The 19694-nt window shown below is 51.7% G+C and overlaps 1 protein-coding gene across 1 annotated transcript in view; it reads right to left on the reverse strand.

The window, feature by feature from the left end:
• LOC134733919 (uncharacterized) overlaps positions 1–16815 on the reverse strand; it is a 30719-nt gene extending 13904 nt beyond the window's left edge. Inside the window, exons 1-4 of the mRNA XM_063624857.1 lie at positions 16659–16815; positions 12235–12324; positions 11584–11756; positions 9000–9074 (exon numbers count right to left, since the gene is read on the reverse strand). Of these exons, the coding sequence (XP_063480927.1) occupies positions 9000–9074; positions 11584–11756; positions 12235–12324; positions 16659–16800 (480 nt within the window). The 5' untranslated portion in view covers positions 16801–16815. The remainder of the gene's footprint in view (positions 1–8999; positions 9075–11583; positions 11757–12234; positions 12325–16658) is intronic.
• Positions 16816–19694: the final 2879 nt, after the last annotated feature.

Raw genomic sequence — 19694 nt, forward strand, 5'->3', positions numbered from 1 at the left:
CACCCATCACTCTCCTGACAACCCCACCCACACACCCACATGCACACGCCATATGCTCACATAAGGCAGACACAAACCCTCACCCCCACATCCCTCCTGGGCTCTATTCCTCCTTTGCACTGAGGTGCTGGTTTTGTAGGGTGTCAGTTCTCAACCCCCCACTTCCCTCTGTTCTCCTTTGGATATCCTGAGGTAGGTCAAATGCACTAATAGGAGACAACAATAATAATTTAAACCCATTGTGGCTACTGATACAGGTTCTAAGTCTCATGTGAATGAGCCTCAGTGGATCCCAAATACACATTTCCAACAAGCTACATGAAAGGCTTTTGTTGTTGTTGTTTGTTTGTTTTTAAAGGAATCTTATCTTTCTTGGTGCTTCTCTCATCCCAGCTCCCAGCCGCTGCTCACAGGCAGGGCTTTTCTCTTGGTGTGCCTTCCCCCTCCTGTGCCCCATGCCTTCCCTTCTCAGCTCAACCCCGTCTTACCCTCCCTGCCTCACTCTCTCTCCAGTTGTTCCCATAGGCAAGTTCAGTAGAAAAAGCACTGGGTTGAGTTAGGCCAGCCAGGGTGGCTCATGCCTGTAAACCCAGCATTTTGGGAGGCCGAGGCGGGCAGATCAAGGGATCAAGGGATCAAGAGTTCAAGACCATACTGGCCAACATGGTGAAACCCCGTCTCTACTAAAAAAAAAATACAAAAATTAGCTGGGCATGGTGGTACGCGCTTGTAGTCCCAGCTACTCGGGAGGCTGAGGCAGGAGAATCGCTTGAACCCAGGAGGGGGAGGTTGCAGTGAGCCGAGATGGCATCACTGCACTCCAGCCTGGCAACAGAGTGAGACTAAATCTCAAAAAAAAAAAAAAAAGAAAAAAGAAAAAAAAGAAAAAGAAAAAGAAAAAAAAGAAAAAGCACTGGATTGGAAACCACTGAGTAACATTAGCAACTCATTTGAGTCTGTGGTTCCTCATCAGTGAAACGGGGTTAATAACGACTATCTCACAATGTTAAAAGAGTAAAGAAAGGGATGCAAGCCCAGTGCCTAGAAAGTAGTGTTAGGAATTATTAGTCCTCGCCTAAAACCTGCTCCCTTTCTCCCTAATCCAGTCTCCACCTGCCTCTCCCCCAGAAAACCCAAATTCCAAATGGCTGAGAAAGTAAGAGGCTACAAATCTCGCCTTCCTCTAAATATCTAAAGGAAGAAGACATATGTATTCTAGGCTCCCCAAAGCACAATTTTTTTGAGTTTGGATTCTCCAATATTTCTCCCACATAATATATAATTGAATCATTATCTTCTAGCTATAAAATCAGGTCCTGGGAGGAAATGTTAAATTTACACAGGAAACTGGAGTCAGTCAAGGTCATTTTGTCCAGTTCTTCCACCCCCTTATTACTCCTTCCTGCCCCGTGTCCGGGAAGGCCAGGTGCCGGTGTATGGGATGCAGACCTGTAGTAAATGCAGAGAGAGATACTTCTAGCTTTGGCTACGTTGACTTCTATTCCACAAAGTGACTCTAGACTATGCTTCTTTCAACTGCACCTAAACACTCTTTCGCTTAAAATATTTAGGTCAAGCCAGATAAATGGATTCTTTTAGGAAAGGCCCTGATTAATCTCTCTAATTCTTTGCTTTCTTTGGGCAGCATAGATACTAAGCTACAAATTCCTTTGTGTTTGAGATCCTCAGAGCTTCTCGAGGCCATTTGTTCTTGGAGATGATTTCCAAGAGTGAAGATGGGTTGGGAAGGTTGGGTGTCCTAAAAGGCCCCAACTCAGCCCCTCTGGTCAGTAATGACAAAGCAGCATAAGGATGTTTTAAAGAGATTGGCCTCAGGTCCTGAGTCGGAAGGAGGAAGGCGAACAGAAATGGAACCGAGATTGCCCTGCACTCCACTGCCCCAGAACCCAGACTGGGCAAAAGGTTCTTCTGCCACCCTGTTTACATTTTTGAGCAACCCTCCCACCCTCAGCACCTTCAGTTGTAGCTCCTGTTTTCACGTAGACGCCCTCATTTTCCAACCAAACTGGATAGCCCTACATGGCTTTAAGGAGCCGACTTAAGCAAAGACCAGTGTTCTCAGGTGACTTCCTCCAAACTCCCCCACCCAACCATAGCTGTGGACAGCCTGTGGGAAACCGTTCACCAGCTCCCGCTGGAGAGAGAGGACTGGGCCGGGAGGCGGAATAACCCTGCAGCTAGATTTCAACTGATTTCTCCCTTGGATCAGCTTCCCAAGCAGTGACCCAGACTGCCAGAAAAGGCCTCATCCTGAGCAGGGACCACCAGAGGGCACCACAATGAGGCTTCCTTGCTACCCCCGCGACTCTGCTGGGGGAAAAATATGGCACCTGGCTGAAGTGAAATGGGACTGTGACTCCTACCTGTGCCGACTGGGGTGCTGAGGGGGTGAAATGTCGCCCGAACCAGTGAGGTCTCTCTCCTCCTCTTGTATCCTCTGGTGCTGGTCAGTCCTCGCGGCTCTAGCCCTTCGCTCAAGCCTCCCCCTCCCGCCTGTGAGACCGGCTTTCCCCGGGCCCCTCTGCGCAGTGTATGGGGTTATTTTTACTTTCGGTTATCTAGCTTTATGAAGACTCCACACCACTCATACAGCTAGATAACCAAAGATAACAACCAACCCCGCCTCCTGGCTGCTGTTGCCGCCTCTTCCACGCAGCCTCCCGGCCGCCGCCGCCGCCAGCACCTCCGCAGCTTCCCGGTCGCCCGTCAGCGGGAGTAGGAGGGAAGGGACACGAGTGGAATTAAGGGGAAGAGCGAAGACAGAAATGAAGTCCAAGACAAAACAACAAAAACCTCAGACACGGAGATACAGACACGACAGAGACCGAAAAAGGCGTGGAAAGGACGCAATGACCGGTGGCGTCGAAGTCGGGGAGTTGACCCCGACCCAGACCCAAAAAGCTTCTGGTGCCCCATTTCCCGCTCTCCCATTCGGGCCAGGAGCAGGAGTTCCGCTGGTCCCAGGTGGAAGGGACGCGCGGGCTTTTCGTGCCACCCGGGAAGACCGCAGCGACCCAGGCAGAGGCCTCCCCAGGCTCGCCGGGTCTCCACTGCCCTCCTCTGGAAGATCGAGGGCGCATCCGACAGCCAGAGCCCTGCCTTCGGCGGAGCCCGAGCCTGGCGCGGGATGGAAATGGGGAGCCGCGGGGCCGGCCCGGCCACGTCGCCAACTCAGAAGGGCGTTGGAAGCGAAGCGGAGCCCTTGTGGGGGAAAGAGCTGGATCCAAGAGGCCGAATAAAAGGGGAAATGGGCAGCCAAACCCTGGAGGTTAAAACCCCAGAGGTGTCCTAATAGGAAGCAGGGAAATCCCGGCAACCCAAAGAGAGAGGAAAGGCTGTGGGGGGCGGGTGGGGGCGACCCAGAGACTCCCAAGCGAGTCTCTCGAGGAGAGAAGGAAACAGCAGAGACCCCACCCGGGAAGAGATCCGGGAGAGTACCCATGAGAGGGGCGGAGGGGAGGAAAGCAGAGGGTGACAGGGCAGGTGACCAGAGTCCCAGGCCCTGCAGAGCCCCGGATAAACGGCTTTGTGCAAAGAGGACCAGAGATCACCCAGGGTTGTGAAAATGGCCGGGGGTTCGAGGCGAGCGGTGCCCTAGGGGTGGGAAGGGGGTGCGATCAGGAATGGGAAACCGCAGCCCCAAAGAGGGTGGGGGCTCGGCCGGCCCCTCGTGGCGGACGCGCGGGCACGCCGGATTCCGAGGCGCTCGCCCACCTCGTGTCCCACGCTGGCCAGGCCACTTACATCGAGCCCAGGGTGCCCATCAGTGCTCTCCCTCGCGGTCCTCCCGGCCAGTTCCCGCCCGTGGTGCGCCAGGGCCCTGAGTTCCAGATGCCGGGGCTCAGCGGGCGCCGGACAGAGGAGACTGCCCTGCTGTTAGCCTCCGCCGAGTCTAGGCGAGCAAGGTGGAGCGGGTCTCACCTCCTCGCTCCCTCCTCTGCCTCTGCCGCGGCTCTGGCCCCGGCGCGCTCCGGCTCCGGACTTTTCATTCATCCTTTCACACTCCCTCCCCAGGCCATCCTCTGATTGGCTCTACCGCTTCTGACGTCACCGGCTCGTTCCCCGCCGGCCCCGCCCCTCCCCCTTCCCCGGCCGGCCGGGGAGCGCAATTGGGGCGCCCCTCCCCCCTGGAGAATGGGGATCGGAGGACTACTACGTCTCTGTGCTGATTCTCAGCCTCTTGCCGCCTCACTCACCCTCGAGACCCGCCTGCCACCTCCAATCCATTGCCATTTGTGGTTTTGATCTCCAACCTCACTCATTTTGTAGGTTCTACATTTTCTATTTTGGCCCTAGGTATGCTGCACCAACACCAGGGCACAAAGGTGGAAAAGAGGTCAGGTGAAAGCCCCTCAGAAAGAACCAGATGACTGCAGACTCTACTCCTACAGCCTTCTCCCATCAGAATATTCTTTGTGCTTCTCGGGTTCTGATCCTTAGCAGACTGATCCGAACCTTTTAGAAAGGGCAGGAACCTGTCTGGCTGGTTTTCAACCCAAAACAATGAGGGAAAGATCCTGGAAATTTGGGATTCCTACAGGGAGATGCAGGGGTTGAGCGGTGCTGAGCATCCTTTTCTGCCTTGCAGAAACTGGAATATCTCTTGAATGTGTTCGCAGCTCCAAAGTTACAGGTAGGGGAGGCTGGGGTGAGGATTCCAGCTGGTATCAGCCGGGACAAGACCCATAGATTTTCATCCAGCCATGGAGGCCCTTGCTAGCGCCTTCTTGCCCTTCCCCAACATGGTGAGACTCTGACCTCTAGCCCGTGGTCCAGCTCCAGGTGTCTGGAGAGCTGGGGTTATGGGAGGAGGATCGCCCTCCAGCAAGGTTCCGTCTGGGACTTTGCCGACCTGGCTCCTTATCTGGCCCAGCACGACATTCCTGGCTCAGCCTCTGCGCTGGGAATCAGGGCTGAATAATGCCTAGTCTCAACCTTGAGAGGTATATACTCGGAGGCAGGCAGGATCCGAATCCCGCTGCCCAGTAGAGCTGGAAGAACGAGCTGTGGGCCCTTACCTGAGCTCTGCCAGGGAGCTGTTCGAATTCCTGGTCCCAAGCCACCCCACCCTTCTACCCACTCTACTCTCCACTGCCTTACTAAAAAAAAAAGCTATGACTCACATACTTGGAGCCTGTCAGCCAGATTAACCTGGGCCAGCTCCTATAACCAGGGATCCTTGAGCACTAGGCCACCAGGAGCGTGCTCCAGGGGATGACCAGTTTTGTCATCAGGCCCCATCAGATTGTTTTATCTGCCTGTCTGCACAGCCCAGGACAAAGCCAAGCCTGAAAGCTGTTCTTGGCTAGATGCAAGCCTGTGGGCAGTGGGTTTAATTCGGTGCTTCCCCCAAAGATTGGAGAATGTCTGAATAATCGCTTCCACTGATGTTGGCAACATGACTGCAGGGTGGGGGGCAGTTTGGAATAAGATAAAGCCTGTGAGCCAGGTGTTTCTCTACCAGGATGATAATATGGGGCTGAAGAAAACAATCTAATTTCCCAGGTCTCAGGGTGCTCACAAGGCTGGGCTTGGCATAGCTTTTTCCTTCTGTCAGTCACTACAGGGTCTCAAGGCCCTTACCCAAGGGAAGGGTTTTCTAGACGCTTCCACAATGTCAATTTTTTCACCGTCCAGAACAGGGAACACACCAGCCAATGAGGAGGGGGGAAGGAAAGAGACAGAGATGGTGTCCACTCCCTATTTTGTTTCCTCCTGCCCCCTCCCAGGTGCTCCTACAGCTTAGAATGAAGCACTCGGGGAGCAGAGCATTGGGGTCCCTGTCTCTGCAGTACGGTTGCGAGAAAACCCAGAACCCCTCTCAAATATTCTCACAGATAGACCTGCCTCCTGGTGTGCTGCTAAAGGCATTCCCTAAATGCACACCCCATCCGCCCCGGAAAAACTATAGGTTTTCCAGCCATTCCCCTCTGTGACTATAAATCCCCTCAAAGATTTCTCATGAAACCACACCATACCCATTTCTAGGATCCCCAATACCCTCCAGACATTCCAGCAATTCTAGCTAGGGCCTATACTTCTCCAAACATACTACCAACTGCCCCTACAAATATCTCCCCATTTGCCCTCCCACAAGATCTCTTAAAAGCACCTTAAGCAAACCTTCCTACCTATCCATCCTCCCCTCACCAGCACCAGGGAGGCTGGGGCCAGTGAGGAAGAGTGGGCTGTTCTGCTAGCTAAAACTCTCCCCTTTCTCCTCTGTTACCAATTTCCAACCAAGTCCTCTGCCCTCTGTGGGGCCCAAGCTTATCACCACAACCCCTTATCCTGGCCTGGGCTGACCAAACAGTGCCGCAAGAGGCAACTGGAATCAGCATGAACCTCCCTTCTCTTTCGGCCACTGCTGTATTTTTATTGGAGTGGGAGATAACAGAAAGATGTTTTTTTTTTGGCATTGGAGGCTCCCCCTCTCCACCTCTATTGGTCAAATTCAGACTCAGCTGGACTTCCTAAAAAACCAAGGTCAAGAGGGAAATTGGTATATTTAGATGTCTTCTGAAAATATATCTAAATTTCTCCAAATAGCTTGATAAAGAGCAATATCCCTCTGCCTCTTAATGAGGCTTTGGGTTCTTCATAGGTAATTCAGCCTAAACAGAGTGTCCAAATACAAGGAGGAGAGACCCCCAACAAAGGAAAATGGAGATTAGTCTAAATTGTCCTGGCACTACCCACATAGAATCTCCATTTCTGTCAAGGTTGCTGATGAAGTAATTTTTTGTTTGGTTTTGTCTGGGTGTGGTTGACAACCCAGTCTCCCACCACCCCTGCTCAAGGATAAAGGTGAGTAGGGCATCTGTCTTTATTCCAATGGAGAAAGAGCTATCAGCCATGAAAGAAGCAGAAAACTCCCCACCGTCATGTTAACTGGAATTGGTTTGTATACCATTGTTCCAGTTTCAAAAAAGAAACTACTTGGAGGGTGGAAAATGAGACAGTCTCTCCAGAGCAGGGGCAATTTCACACACACCCTTGTCCATGGGAGCTAACGCTATGCTGAAATCATAGTGGGTGCCCAGTAATTGATCAATTAATAGAGATCTGTGTACCGTGAGTATGTCTGCAAGTCTGCATTTGCCATCAGGTAGATTAAGGGCATTACGGATGGGGAGTGAGGGTCTTGGTAAGTTGTGTGTTCTGTGGGATCTGTGGGGGAGGTGGAGGGGAGATTTGTGTCTATTGTGTTGTGGGTTCGTGACTATTTGATCACTCCTTTGACCAGAGGAGACCCTTCTACTAATTAGATACAGCAGGCCTATAAGATTATAACAGCTGGAGTAAAATGGGTGCATTAGGTGCCCTTTGGGCTTGGCCCACCAGCTTCAGTATCCCTGAGAAGGTCTCAGTTGGAGTAGTCCCCTGATTCCAGCATACTGCACAGTCAGCTGGAGTGTTCTGTAGAGCGATGGACTGCAGACCCCACCCTGAGTTCTTCCAGAGAATTTCTAGGGGGCTGTGGGGAGAGCACATCGATTCCCTGGTGCTGATGTGAGTCTGTAAGTGTCTTGATTAGTCTAGGAGCCCGTATTTTTTGCCAGTGCCCGTCCCCACCCCCATCCCTTATAGCCCTGATGCCCACCTATTGTCTGTGTGCCTGAAGAGGCCCATGTAGAGAAAAACGTGGCCCGAATTATGCTCTCTGGATGCAGCTCTTGGTTGGATCTTTATAATTCAGGTTCCAGAATACATTTTGGCAGTCAAGCACTTTCTTGAAATAATCAGGTAATTAAATAAAAAGCATATATTTTTTCTATGTTCCAATTGCCAGGTTAATTTGTCTTGAAGACACAGATGAAAGCTGCATTGGGGAGAGGGTGGATTCAGATATTTATTTCTTATAAGTGCATCATTATGAACAATATCATACATTTTTTTGCTATAGATATCTGCATTGTCTATGGGATAGTCACAAATAAAAGCAAGAATTAGCAATAAAAAATACTGAGGCTGTGTGAAAAAAAAAATATATATATATATAAAATATCTATTCATGTGGGCAGAAAAGGTAGGAGGTATGGAGAAATAATCTGGAGGATATCGTCCCTAAGGATGTCACACTTCTTCCCCATGAGAGTGGTATGTTCCTCCTATTGAGGGGCCAGCTTGAGAATTCCTTGGGCCTGTGTAAGTACTGCCTTCCTTGCCTGCTCCCAGTTCTATTCTTGAGCCCACACGTTACCCGCTTGCCTGAGAATCTTATGTGTCCGGGAGGTAAGAACAAGGTGGTAGAGATGGTAGAGGGTTGGCTGGTTCATCCAGACTGAGTCCTTTCTACAAGACCCTCAAACATCAGCAAATGGCCTCCTTAAGGGGCGTAAGCATGAGTATGCAAGGGTGCTGCGCATCACACACACACACACGCACACACATACACATACATACATGCACACACACACACGCACATGTGCACACATACACACATGCACACATACTCAGACTTATCAACTCAGACCAATGCAATGACAAATCCACAGATACTCCCAGCAGTACCACCTCCCAATGCTTGCAGCTGTATACCCTGGCATACATACCCACTCAGAGTTATTTAAGCTCCTTGGGTCCCCATTTACCATAACCCATGCTCCTCTTCTTTCTCACCTCTGTCACCCAGGTACAAGTATCTCTGTTCCCTTCTTCAACCAATCATCTCCCCCAAGGTCAATTGGCCTCCAATTCTGCCCTCAGGAGCCTATGGGAGAAGGGGAAAGAGTTCCCTGTATCCCCAGTGCCTTTCCTCTCTATCACAGAACTGGAAGCAGGGTGGCCTATCATTGACTATGTAGGTCTTTCTACAATTGGAGTAGACCAAAATCAGGGGCCGAAAGCTGGAAGAGACAGGGAGAGGGGTAGAGGGGTACAGAGAACAGGAGAAAACATAAGTGAGAGAGGGCCAGTTTTCCTTTTCTTCCCCCACCCACTCCACCATCAGAAACAATAAATAAGAAAATAAATACCCCAAAAGCCATAGGTGGCCACCTACGATGACACCAGAAAACAAATGAGGCTGCCTCTTCTTGGATGCCCAGCTCCTGTCAAGGAGGAGAATGCAAAGGTTAAAGTCCTTTGAGAAGAAGTCCAGCCTTCTTTCCCTGATGACCCCCAGCCTTCCTATCACTCTCTCAGCCACTCCTTTTCTCCTAGTCCTGCATCTTCAGGACCTGGATAGACTATGTTCCCCTCTTCAATGGCCAGGCTTGAGGCTGCACAGGGGGATAATGAGAAAAGCCTAGACATGCAGGCATGGCCTCCGGCCTGGGCCTCTCAGCTCCATCTCGCCTGGGCAACTCTAACCCAGCCTTATCCTCACAACCTCTCTCATCTCCATCCAAAACCTTTGGGCCCAGGGGTTTGGCCCTGTTCAAACAGCCTGTGGAGATCTTAGACTTAAATCTAAGGAAGTGTTCTCCTGCCCAATGGACATTATCTCCTTACAGATTCCTGCTGCCTGGGGTCTATGGGAGAGCATGCTTAGGATAGAATGAAAGAGCTAGGGTTAGGGATATATTTTTGTCTGTCTACATCTAACGCAGTGTAAACTGTAAAGTGTTATGCACATTTATGATATTCTCAATCATGTTATCTCTCTAGCTTTCTCCACTCATCTCTGTCATGACCTATCTACTTATCACCTATCCAAGTATATCTCTCAGGATCTTGTAGTGATCAATTTTCTCCCTCTCTTTTTCATACACGCAAAAGGTGTGAAGACAAAGCATTTATTTTTTATTAGTGTTGGGTATGAACCCAGTCTCAGTACTTTATAGTCTTATCTTCCCAGAATTTGGCTTTCAGGTTAAATTATGATTTGGGGGAGTGGCTTGTATACCGCAGGTGACCTAGCTCCTAAAATACTGTGATGAGTATTTTTACACTTATATGTGTGTGTGTGTTTGTGTGTGGGTTGGGGTAAGCTGGTGAATTCTTCCATCTCAAACTCAATTCCACAACTAATTTTTTTAAGTCAGGAAGATAACCTACCTAAACTTAGGAAATCAGAAAAAAGGGGAGCTGGGGAGCAAGGACAAGCCTTACATCCAAGCCTGATTTCTAGGAGGGGTGCTTTGAATGCCCCCTCCCCACTTCTAACACTCACAGATACTCACTTGACTCCCAGCCTCAGCTCTGCCAGCCCATCCATTTCATAAAGGGATGTCTCAGTCTGAAATTATCTTCATACCAAAGAAGGGGCTACTCCCACCCCACACCAATTTGCTGACATGCTAGAAAGCAGACATAAGGACAGTTAGGGGGCCTCTAGCTCCTTCCTCCACCCTAATCAATGAGAGTTCTGGGGTCCCTGAGGCAGTTATTCCCCTCATCACTGATCTCTGCCCTGCCACCCCCCGACAAAGCATGCACAATGCCTAAGGGAGCAGGGTGATGAAGAACACAGCCCAGCAGGCATGGAACATGTGTGTGCACGTATGATGGCTGGCAGCCTTAGCCTCGCCCAACAATCTGGCCTCTGGGGTTCCAGGAATAGTCTGCTCCGCTCCAGCCTCCACTCACTACCCCACAATGGCCCCAATCTTGTCTCCCAGAAAGCACAGTGTGGGTGGGGGACTAGGGGCAGGAAAAGTGCCTTCTTTCTATATCTCCTGGCCTTCCGTAGGAAAACACACACACACACATGCACAAAAACAAACAAACAAACAAACAAACAAAAAACCCTCCATTAGATGGGTGTGAAGAGGGCTGGGGTAGGGTTCTCTCCCCTTCTAGAACCTAAGCATTTTCCCTGACACCTCACTTGCCTTTAGGTTCCACTCAGCCCCTTTCCCACCTGCCAGCTCATAGAAAAGGGGGGAAAGGGGGATTAAATTAATCTAAATCCTATAAAATGTTTTTGGATTTTTCCCAATTCTGGTCTCCACCTTTCTTTCATCGGGGGACATCTGGCTCCTTTCCCCCCATACCCAAGTCCCTCAGACTTTGTCCTCCCCTAAAAGCTGAAGTCTCTAGGTCAGAAAGGAGTAAAAGCCAGATCGAGGAAACAAGGTCAGGAGTCCAAATACAGAAGCATTTTTTCCCTTCCTTCCCATCTCCACTACAGTTTCCTTCCTGCCTCTCCTCTGGTACAAGCATTAAGATGTTGGCCATGTCTGGTGGAGAGAAGGGAGGGGCAGATTAATAGGATCAGTAGCACCGTGACCCTAAAGCTCCCCCACAATCCCATTGACAAACTTAGTGAGCTGTCTCCAGCCTGCATGGGCTGGGGGAAGGAGGGGAACCAGGAGCCACTCTGGGGCGGGCGGGCAGAGCCACTGTCTTGGGCTCAGCGATAGGTGCCCAGGAGGCTGGAGGTGAGAGCCCTGCTGCCAACTCCACCTCTACACACATGCCTCATCCATTTTGGGGACCCCCCTAAATCTTTTATCAGCCTTTTCTTTCTGTGATGATTTTGCACTAGCCTCCATTAGCCAGTAGGTAAAGTAGGAAGGTTAGGGCGTCCTGACTGATTTTAGGGGATCTCTTCCCACTCCCAGCCTAGATGTCTGAGGGGGCTGGGATCCTCCCTGGACCCGAATGGGCACTTACCAGGCTTCTGTGAGGAGGAGAGACTGTTCGGGTGGCCCCTGCGGCTGGACTGCCTCTCTCCCCCAAGCTCCTAGCCTCTTGTGGAGTGGAGGATGCAGCTCCGATGACGTAGCATCTATCTATCCATTCAGGAATTTCGCTTGCCTCTCTCTTTCTTTCTCTTGCTGCTCTCCCTGGAAAGGCAGCAAAAAGGGGGTACTGCCCCTCTCTGGAGACACTACCACCACCACCACCAAAATAACAGCCTACTCTGACGAAGCCCCTCCTTCTTCCTTCCAATGCCTGTGTGGGCAGGGGTCTTTGTCACCTCCACTCTGCTTGCCACCTCCCCTACTGCCTTTTCTAACCTGAGGCAGGAAGAAGGGGCTAAGGGAAGCTATTGTTCCTCCAGGCCACCCTCCTCCCCAAGGCAAGCAAGAGAAAGGGTGTGACAGAAAGACTCGGTCCCTAGTCTCTGAGTTTTAATTCGCTTTGGAACTTGAGAGAGTGATTAAGTGGTGTGTGGAGGGTGAGGCGCTGAGCTGATGAAGAGTCATGGGAAGGTGACACAGTTTGCCATTTGAAGGCTCAGGGCATTCCAGGCCCCCCTTCCCAGGCCTCCCCTCAACTCCTATCCCGGTCAGCTTAACTAATCACAAATCCAGATCTTACTTGTGAAGGAGACAGTGACAGTAGGAAGATGAAGGCTGAGAGCTGGAGGGGGCGCATCTTGCGGGGAGATGAAGGCCAGCACTTGGAAGTCTAGACAAGAGAAGAGAAGGGGTGGGACCACAGAGTCAAAGTGGAGATAAATTATCTTTTTCCTAGAGGAGGGAGAGCAATTTGGGGGTTGGTTTCCAGGGCTGGGGTCCCAATATTTGGTGGAAGCTGAGGCCCAGAATGGTACAATGGTTGGGTCTCTTTTCTCTCTCTAACCCCCACCCTCAGCCCCTCCCTTTTTCTCCCTCCCACTCTTCCTGGTCTGCATGGGAACTCGGTCTGAGCTCGACGTGACAGACAGCAGGCCTGCATGCTAATGAAGTTTGTCTCAAGTTCATTGTCAAAGCCCCCCCTTCCCCACGGCCCCCTCCCCTCCTCTCTCATACACAAATCTCCCTCCAACTTTTGTCCCACAGACCTGGAGGCCACTTGAGTCTCTGCTGGCTCCCCTCTCTCACCCTCCCCCACTGCTTTCAGTCTCCTCTCTCCTCACCACCTCCCTCAACTGGGGGCGGGAGGCTCTCTTCTCCCTGGTGCCTTCCCAGCCACCTTCTGGCCTGGCGATCCCTAAGCTCTGAATGAGGGATTCTGAGGGCTAAGGTCAGAGTCTATAGACCGGGTCCTTCTTTCCCCACCTCAAAGCAGGGAGACCTTAGAGGGGTGAGAGAAGGCAACAGACTCTCCCCACTCAATGTTCTCTGCCCCCCAATTCTCAGTCCTGTCCTGGCCCAGTCCCCCAATTCCAGCCCCGCTTCCCCTCCCCCATTCCTCCCATTATGATTATTTTGCTCTCCCCTTGATTACATCTGCTTCACTAGCTCAGAAATAAAGATCCTTTGAGACTAATTTTGCACCCCCCCATCTCCCCACCCCTTCCCTCCCCCTTCTCTCTAGACCAGGGCTCCCGTTAGCTCCTTTCTCACCGGCTGGAAGACATTGAGTTCCTTGTCTAGGGAGCTGGGGGGTTGATGGGAGGGGGTGCCAGTGGAATGGGGGGGGTCTCTCCAACTCTGGGACGTGTCCAGCAATCCAAACCTGTCCTTCTTTTGTTCCTACAAATCTCTTCATACTGTCACCACCCTCTGGAGCCTGCCTTTCTCCCAGTAACCAGGGGATAAGGGAGGAAGGGGAGGAGGATCCTGAACTCACCCCACCCCTCAATTCCAGGGAAAGGAGGGAGGGGAAGAAAAGGGAGAAAAAAATTTAAATCCCCCCCCTCATTAGCCAGAAAGGAAGCGAAAGGGGATAATTATAATTAAAAGCAGACAGCTGTGGATTGCATCTTTTATGTTCCTCCAAGCTTCCTCCCCACTTCTGCCACCATCACCCAAAAATTTGCACAGCCCCCTGTGTATCTTCCCCCTGGTTTCCTTCGAGTGGTGAGTGTGCCAGGAGACTGAGGCATGAGGAGCAGGTTTGGGGAAGAGGACTCCACTTCCTCTCCCGTAGGCAGCGCCTTCTGAAACATCTCAGTAGGCCTAAGAGATGGGGGCTTCCTGTTCCTACCCACCAGCCTGTACCCCAAGGTGTAGGATTGTAGGAGGTGGGGGAATCCAGGTGATAATAACTAATTCAATAATTTGGGGAAGTCTGATATTCCTAAAAATAGCCATAATATTCATAATGAAATTAATACTAAGAATTAAGTAAAACCTAGAATGTTTTCTCATTCAGGCATGTCTTCCCTCCTCCAAAGTAGCTTCAAAACACAAGAGGGGTAGCTGAACGTCTGAAGAGCTGGGATCTGTAAGGGAGTGTGTTCTAACAAAGAGAGGCTCATAGGTTTAGAGTGTACATAAAATGCGCACATATACATACATATACTCCAGGATTTTGGGGGTAGTGTTGCTAGGCCTAGCTCTGCTATCCTATGTATTTATAGAACTTGATCATAGGCCAGAACAGCAGGGTAATTATAGCATTATTAGCATATATGCAAATCAGGTAACCTATATACGCTGAATGGAGACAGATTATTATTTATTTCTCTCCCCCTTTCTCCTTCCCTGGTATCAGCTCTGGCTCCTCAGAGCTGCACACCAGCAATTATCTGACATTATAAGAGGGGGTTGTAGCCCTGGAGGAGGGGGCTGAGGGGAGTAGGACAGAAAAAAAAAACCTAGGGGCGGGAGGGTTTTATCTCATTTTACTCAATGTTATTCTGGGAAGAGTGGGGAGGAGCTCAGTGAGAAGCCTTTGAATTAACAAAGGCTAATTCCAGCCGGGGGCGGGGGGGCGGGCAGGAGGGGAGAGACAGAGACCTGAAAACACAGACAGATGAAGCCAGAAAAGCTTCGAAGCAATGACAGAGACAAGAGGGACAGAACCGCAGCTCACAGAGAGTGGGGGAGCCAGAGATAGAGTCACAAACTCACATAGAGCACATGGAGTGAGGCACAGAGAATTCAGATCTGGCAAGAAAACAAGGAGCTGTTTATTTGGAGTTGGAAGGGATGAGCTCTCCAGGTTTATTCGGCACGGGGCCAGGATGGGGGCCACCCCATGTTGGTTTAGAGGCTGAGTCTGAGTCTTAATCCAGAGCCCATTCCATATTATCAAATCTTTTCTCCTTTTCCCACCACCTAGTAAATGGCCATGGGACCCGTTCATGCATTCATTCCAACCAACACATGATGAGCAGAAACCACATGGACATGGTCCGACTCTGGACCCTCCTTTCTCCCACCAGGATTGAGCTGCAAGCCCCTCCTCTTCCTTCCAGGTTAAGCTACCTTCCGTAGGTTCATTCTTAGGCTCCGCAGCCGGATCGCCACAGGGTGCCTCAGTGTCTAAGGAGTCGCTTCACTGCCTACCTTTTCGTACTCCATCCCTCTCTTACTTAGACGTTATTTATACCAGGTCCGTGGTTGGGAAGCGAAGACCTTCACAGTTTTCCCTCTATATTGTCCTAGGGACTTGCCTCCACTGAGTTGGATACCTTTTCCTCTGCCTGGCTGGGTGGGATTCTGCTGGCCCTTGGCACCAATGAGGCACTGGGGTTCCAGCACTCCACCATATCCTTCTGTCACTCCACTCCCCAGGTGGATTAACGGTGTATGTCTGTTTGACTGACCCCAAAACTAGATAGATACTGGAGATACCAGCATCTCCATCAAGTTTCAAATGTCTCTCTCCACATCCCTGCTTGCAACGCAGCTATCTAGCTACCTCTTTCTCAAAAAAGCCTTTGCCCATCTGAGCCAAACTTCAAAGAAGGCAATATTGGGGGGAGGTAGGATTACCGAAACTGTGGCAGTGTCCAGGGACTCTGAGTGGCGTAATGAAGAAGGGTCCCAGAAAGAAATAAAGAGATAGACACCCAAAGAGTCAGTGGCTAAAAGACTAAAAGGAAACAAGCTTCAAGTCTATACTTGGATTTTTATCCAAAAATGGAAATTTGCTGTCATGTATATCTATATAGACCAGCAAGATGGATGGGCTTTATCACTAATGACCTCTGCATCTATGACATGCTTTTGTATTTATATTTGCTCCTAGGTCTGACTGCTTCTTGTTCTTTCTGGCCATGTCTTACGGAATAGTAAAAGAGCTGAAGAGATAGGGAGAGAAAGACAAATTGAGCACAGAAAGAAACTGAGAGGAGCAGAGACTTAGAGATGGAGACCTGTAAGAGTGAAAGAGAAAGGTGCTGAGAGGCCGGGCGCGGTGGCTCACGCTTGTAATCCCAGCACTTTGGGAGGCCGAGGCAGGCGGATCACGAGGTCAGGAGATCGAGACCACGGTGAAACCCTGTCTCTACTAAAAATACAAAAAAATTAGCCGGGCGTGGTGGCGGGCGCCTGTAGTCCCAGCTACTCGGAGAGGCTGAGGCAGGAGAATGGCGTGAACCCAGGAGGCGGAGCTTGCAAGTGAGCCGAGATCGCGCCACTGCACTCCAGCCTGGGCGACAGAGCGAGACTCCGTCTCAAAAAAAAAAAAAAAAAAAAAAAAAGAAAGGTGCTGAGAGTCACCAGAAACCTGGTGAAGGATAGGGCAGACACAGAGACTGAAAGCCAACCCCAGGGGCCAAGCTTTCCATTCTCCATCCCATGTTAGAGACCTGGTATATGGCCCTCCCTCCTGCCTGCTTCTCCCCCAGGCTCCGCCAAGAAATTGGCAAATATATTTGCAACTTCACCAGGCACATTTCTCTGCAAGTGTCATAGTATAATACTCTGGAGTCATTTGGACAATGGATGGGCTTCTCCCTGGGCTGCCCCATAGAGACCTCTCTCCACTCATCCTGGCCTTCTAGGATGAGGCTCACCCAGCATTTCTCTTTTGACCTATGTACTTTCCTACTTCTGCAGCTCTCCTGTATAAAAATTAAGCTCCAATCCTATGGAACTCTGTGTGTGCACAAAAATATCTCTTACCCTGATATTTTCTCCTACAAAATTCATCTCCCTGGCAATCCAGTTGGACATCTGTGGCCACACATTGTCTGCGTCTTGCCGGGCTTGGTTGTTGGGACCTATCTGTGTGTACCACAAACAGGTTAGTGTTTTTACCCAGCATAGTCTGTGCACACAAATACCTGCCTGCAGACAGGCTCCATCACCCACCATGCAGGCCTGGCCACCACTTTTACTGCTGCTGTGGCTGATAGCATCTTCCAGAAATTCTGAGGACATAGCCCAGACAGCCCTTTACCACGGGATTCCCCTTTAAAACTACCCAAATCCCCCTTTTTGGTGGCTTGATTACATTTCAGGTACATATAGTTCTCCCATAATCCAGCCTCACCACAATGCTCTCATAGCACCAAATGACCCCCTCTGCCCTGGAAGTGAGACCAGACTTCACCACAGACACATAGGCTAGTGTCCCAGCTTGATAACGGTACCCATGAGCTGGAAAGAGATTTTCAACTTTACATCTCCTTAGGTGCAGATTGGTATCTGTATTTGTACACATGTGACATTTATTCCTAGAACCATATACATCTCTTCTGCTTGTTTTCACATAAATAACGGTCTCTATGTGGGTACTGGCCAAATCCTAGCACCGCGTATGATGCATGTGGCACGGAACACATATTGGCACATGTATGGCATATCTGCTTCATACTCTGTACCGTGGTGCCATTTCTTGGTGCAGTACTGGTATCTGCTTCAAATAGGGTTCTCTAGGTCTGATGCTCATTTCTGGGGCTCAGGCTCTTAGATTTTGGCTGCATCCCTCAGCTAAACAAGCAGCCAGTGTGGGAGCCCTGGCAACCTCAGTCCAGGCAGAGGTACTGAACTCTGGGGGGCTGTATTTATAGTTGCTAGGTTACTGCTGTGCCCGCTGGTGAGACCAGGCAGGTCCCCTTCCAGCTGCCCAACACTGGCCAGGAGTCACCACCTTGATAGGCTGAGTTAGGGTTAAAACATCCCGGGGTGGCAGAGAGTTGGCAAGTAGGCTTACGTGTCTGTGTGTAGTGTCTACCTGCAATGTGCAGTCATATGTGTGCTGTTCTCGTGTATGTGTCCCGTGATCATGTGTATGTCCACAGTCTGTGTTTTGTATGTGTGTGGTTTGGGGCTGTGTGTGTGTGTGTGTGTGTGTGTGATAGTTGTTATGCGTGTTTGTCAGTGTGTGCAGGGTGTGCCTGAGCCCTTGAGTTGGCGGTGAGGCTCACGGGTAACTCGGTGGGTGTCTGTGTGGTTCTTGCACGATGGCCTGCAGGCCCCTGAGTCTCAGTGAGCGTGGGCCTGAGGCCTCCGTGTGAACTGCAGGTCTGGGCCCTCTGGTGTGCCCCAGGGCCAGGCCAAAACCAGGCTGGAACCCGCAGGCAGGGCCCCTGCGGCGCCTCTGCCTGCTCTCTGCGCTCTTGCCGGCGGCAGCGATTCGGACTCCCGCTTTCGACAAAGTCTCAGCTCCGCAGCGGCACCGGGCGCGGACTCGCTGGGCGCGCGGACCGAACTCCGGGTGGAACCAGGACCCTCGCGCCCTCGCCCGGGCTGGACCACTGCGGGCACCGCTGACGCCAGCCGCAGGGCCGTGGGTGCGCGGGGAAGAGGAAGCGAAAGCGCGGGCTCCGGAGCTGAGGCGAGAAGTGAGCAGAAAGAGAAAAGAGAATCCATCGGAAACAGATAAAGGAAAAACAAAACCCACTTGAAAAGAAATAAAACGTTACAACAAAAAGGATTAACGCTAAATGAAATAAAAAGGAGTCATACTAAAGACGTTAAAGTTGTTAAACTAAGTGATAGAAAAGGCGAAGAAACAACAGGGCTAGGAAAGGGCTCCGAGGCGCCCGCAGGGAAGGGGGCCCTAGACGGGGCGACGCGGCTTTTGGGAACCTCCGGCCGCGGGCGCGGCGGGGTCGGGCGGGTGCGCAGCGCCCGGGCCTCCTCCCCGCGCTGCCGGCCGCCGGCACCCGGCTCGGGCGAAGAGCCGGCTGGACGGTCAGCCAGCCCCACCCACCGAGAGCCGCGGGAGCCCGAGGGCCGGGAGCTACGGGACTTCTTCGCTCCCACCTCTGCCGCCCGCCGAACCCGGCCCCAGGAAATCCTCCTAGCCGCCGCCTCTCAGCGCCGGGTCTCCCCAAGCGTGTGCTCTCGGCTGCGAGGCCCTGCATGCGCAGTGTCTGGGTTCGCGGCGTCAAGCGGAGCCTCGGTCCAGCCTGGGCAGCCGAGAGCGCGGGTACTGCTGAATGCGGTCCGCTCCCAGCTCGCCGTTCGGGACCCCAGCCTGGGGGAAAGCGGACAGCGTCCCTCTCTGCGCAAACTCCACGCGGCAGCCTGGTCTGGGATGTGGGGCCAGGGGGCTGAATAATTAACAACCAGGAGAAGCCGGGGCGAGGGGGAAGCCTGGAAAGCCAGGGAGAGGGAAGATGAGACAGAGACACAGAGAGACAGGGACAGAGAGGGACAGAGAGAGACAGAGAGGGGGCTAAGAGCGAGGCGGGCGAGAGAGGAAGAAGGGCTGGGGAGAAGGAAAAATGAGATAAATAAAGGAAAAAAGAGAAGCGAAGGGCCGTGGGAGAGGCAGCCGGGCCTCTCTGGGAGCTTAGCCAGAGGCGCCCGTACCCCCCTCCCCTGCGCGGCTGCTGGGAGCCGCTCCGCTTCCCTTTTCTTTCCAAGCTGCGGAATTCTGTCCCTAGACGCTACGTTCCCAGTAGAGGGTACGGCCAGGATCCAAAGATGCCGACCGTGGCCGTGGCTCTCTGGGAAGCAGGCAAAGGGGATGGAGAATCTGTGGGCTATAGAGAAGCTGTGACATTGGAGGGCACAGAAAAAGGGCCTCCGAGAAGGATCCAGCCAGCAGACCCCCACCCCCCAACCCCCGGATCCAGGGCTGCTTCTGGGATCACATTAGGGAGAGGCTGGCCCGGTTCAGAGCTCGCCCATCCTAAACAAGATAAATAAATAATTCCCCGCTGGCCTCAGTGTGGGAGAAATCAAACAACCAGAACAAATACCTCC

The sequence above is a fragment of the Symphalangus syndactylus genome, chromosome 12 (assembly GCF_028878055.3).
Source record: "Symphalangus syndactylus isolate Jambi chromosome 12, NHGRI_mSymSyn1-v2.1_pri, whole genome shotgun sequence".
Classification (NCBI taxonomy): domain Eukaryota; kingdom Metazoa; phylum Chordata; class Mammalia; order Primates; family Hylobatidae; genus Symphalangus; species Symphalangus syndactylus.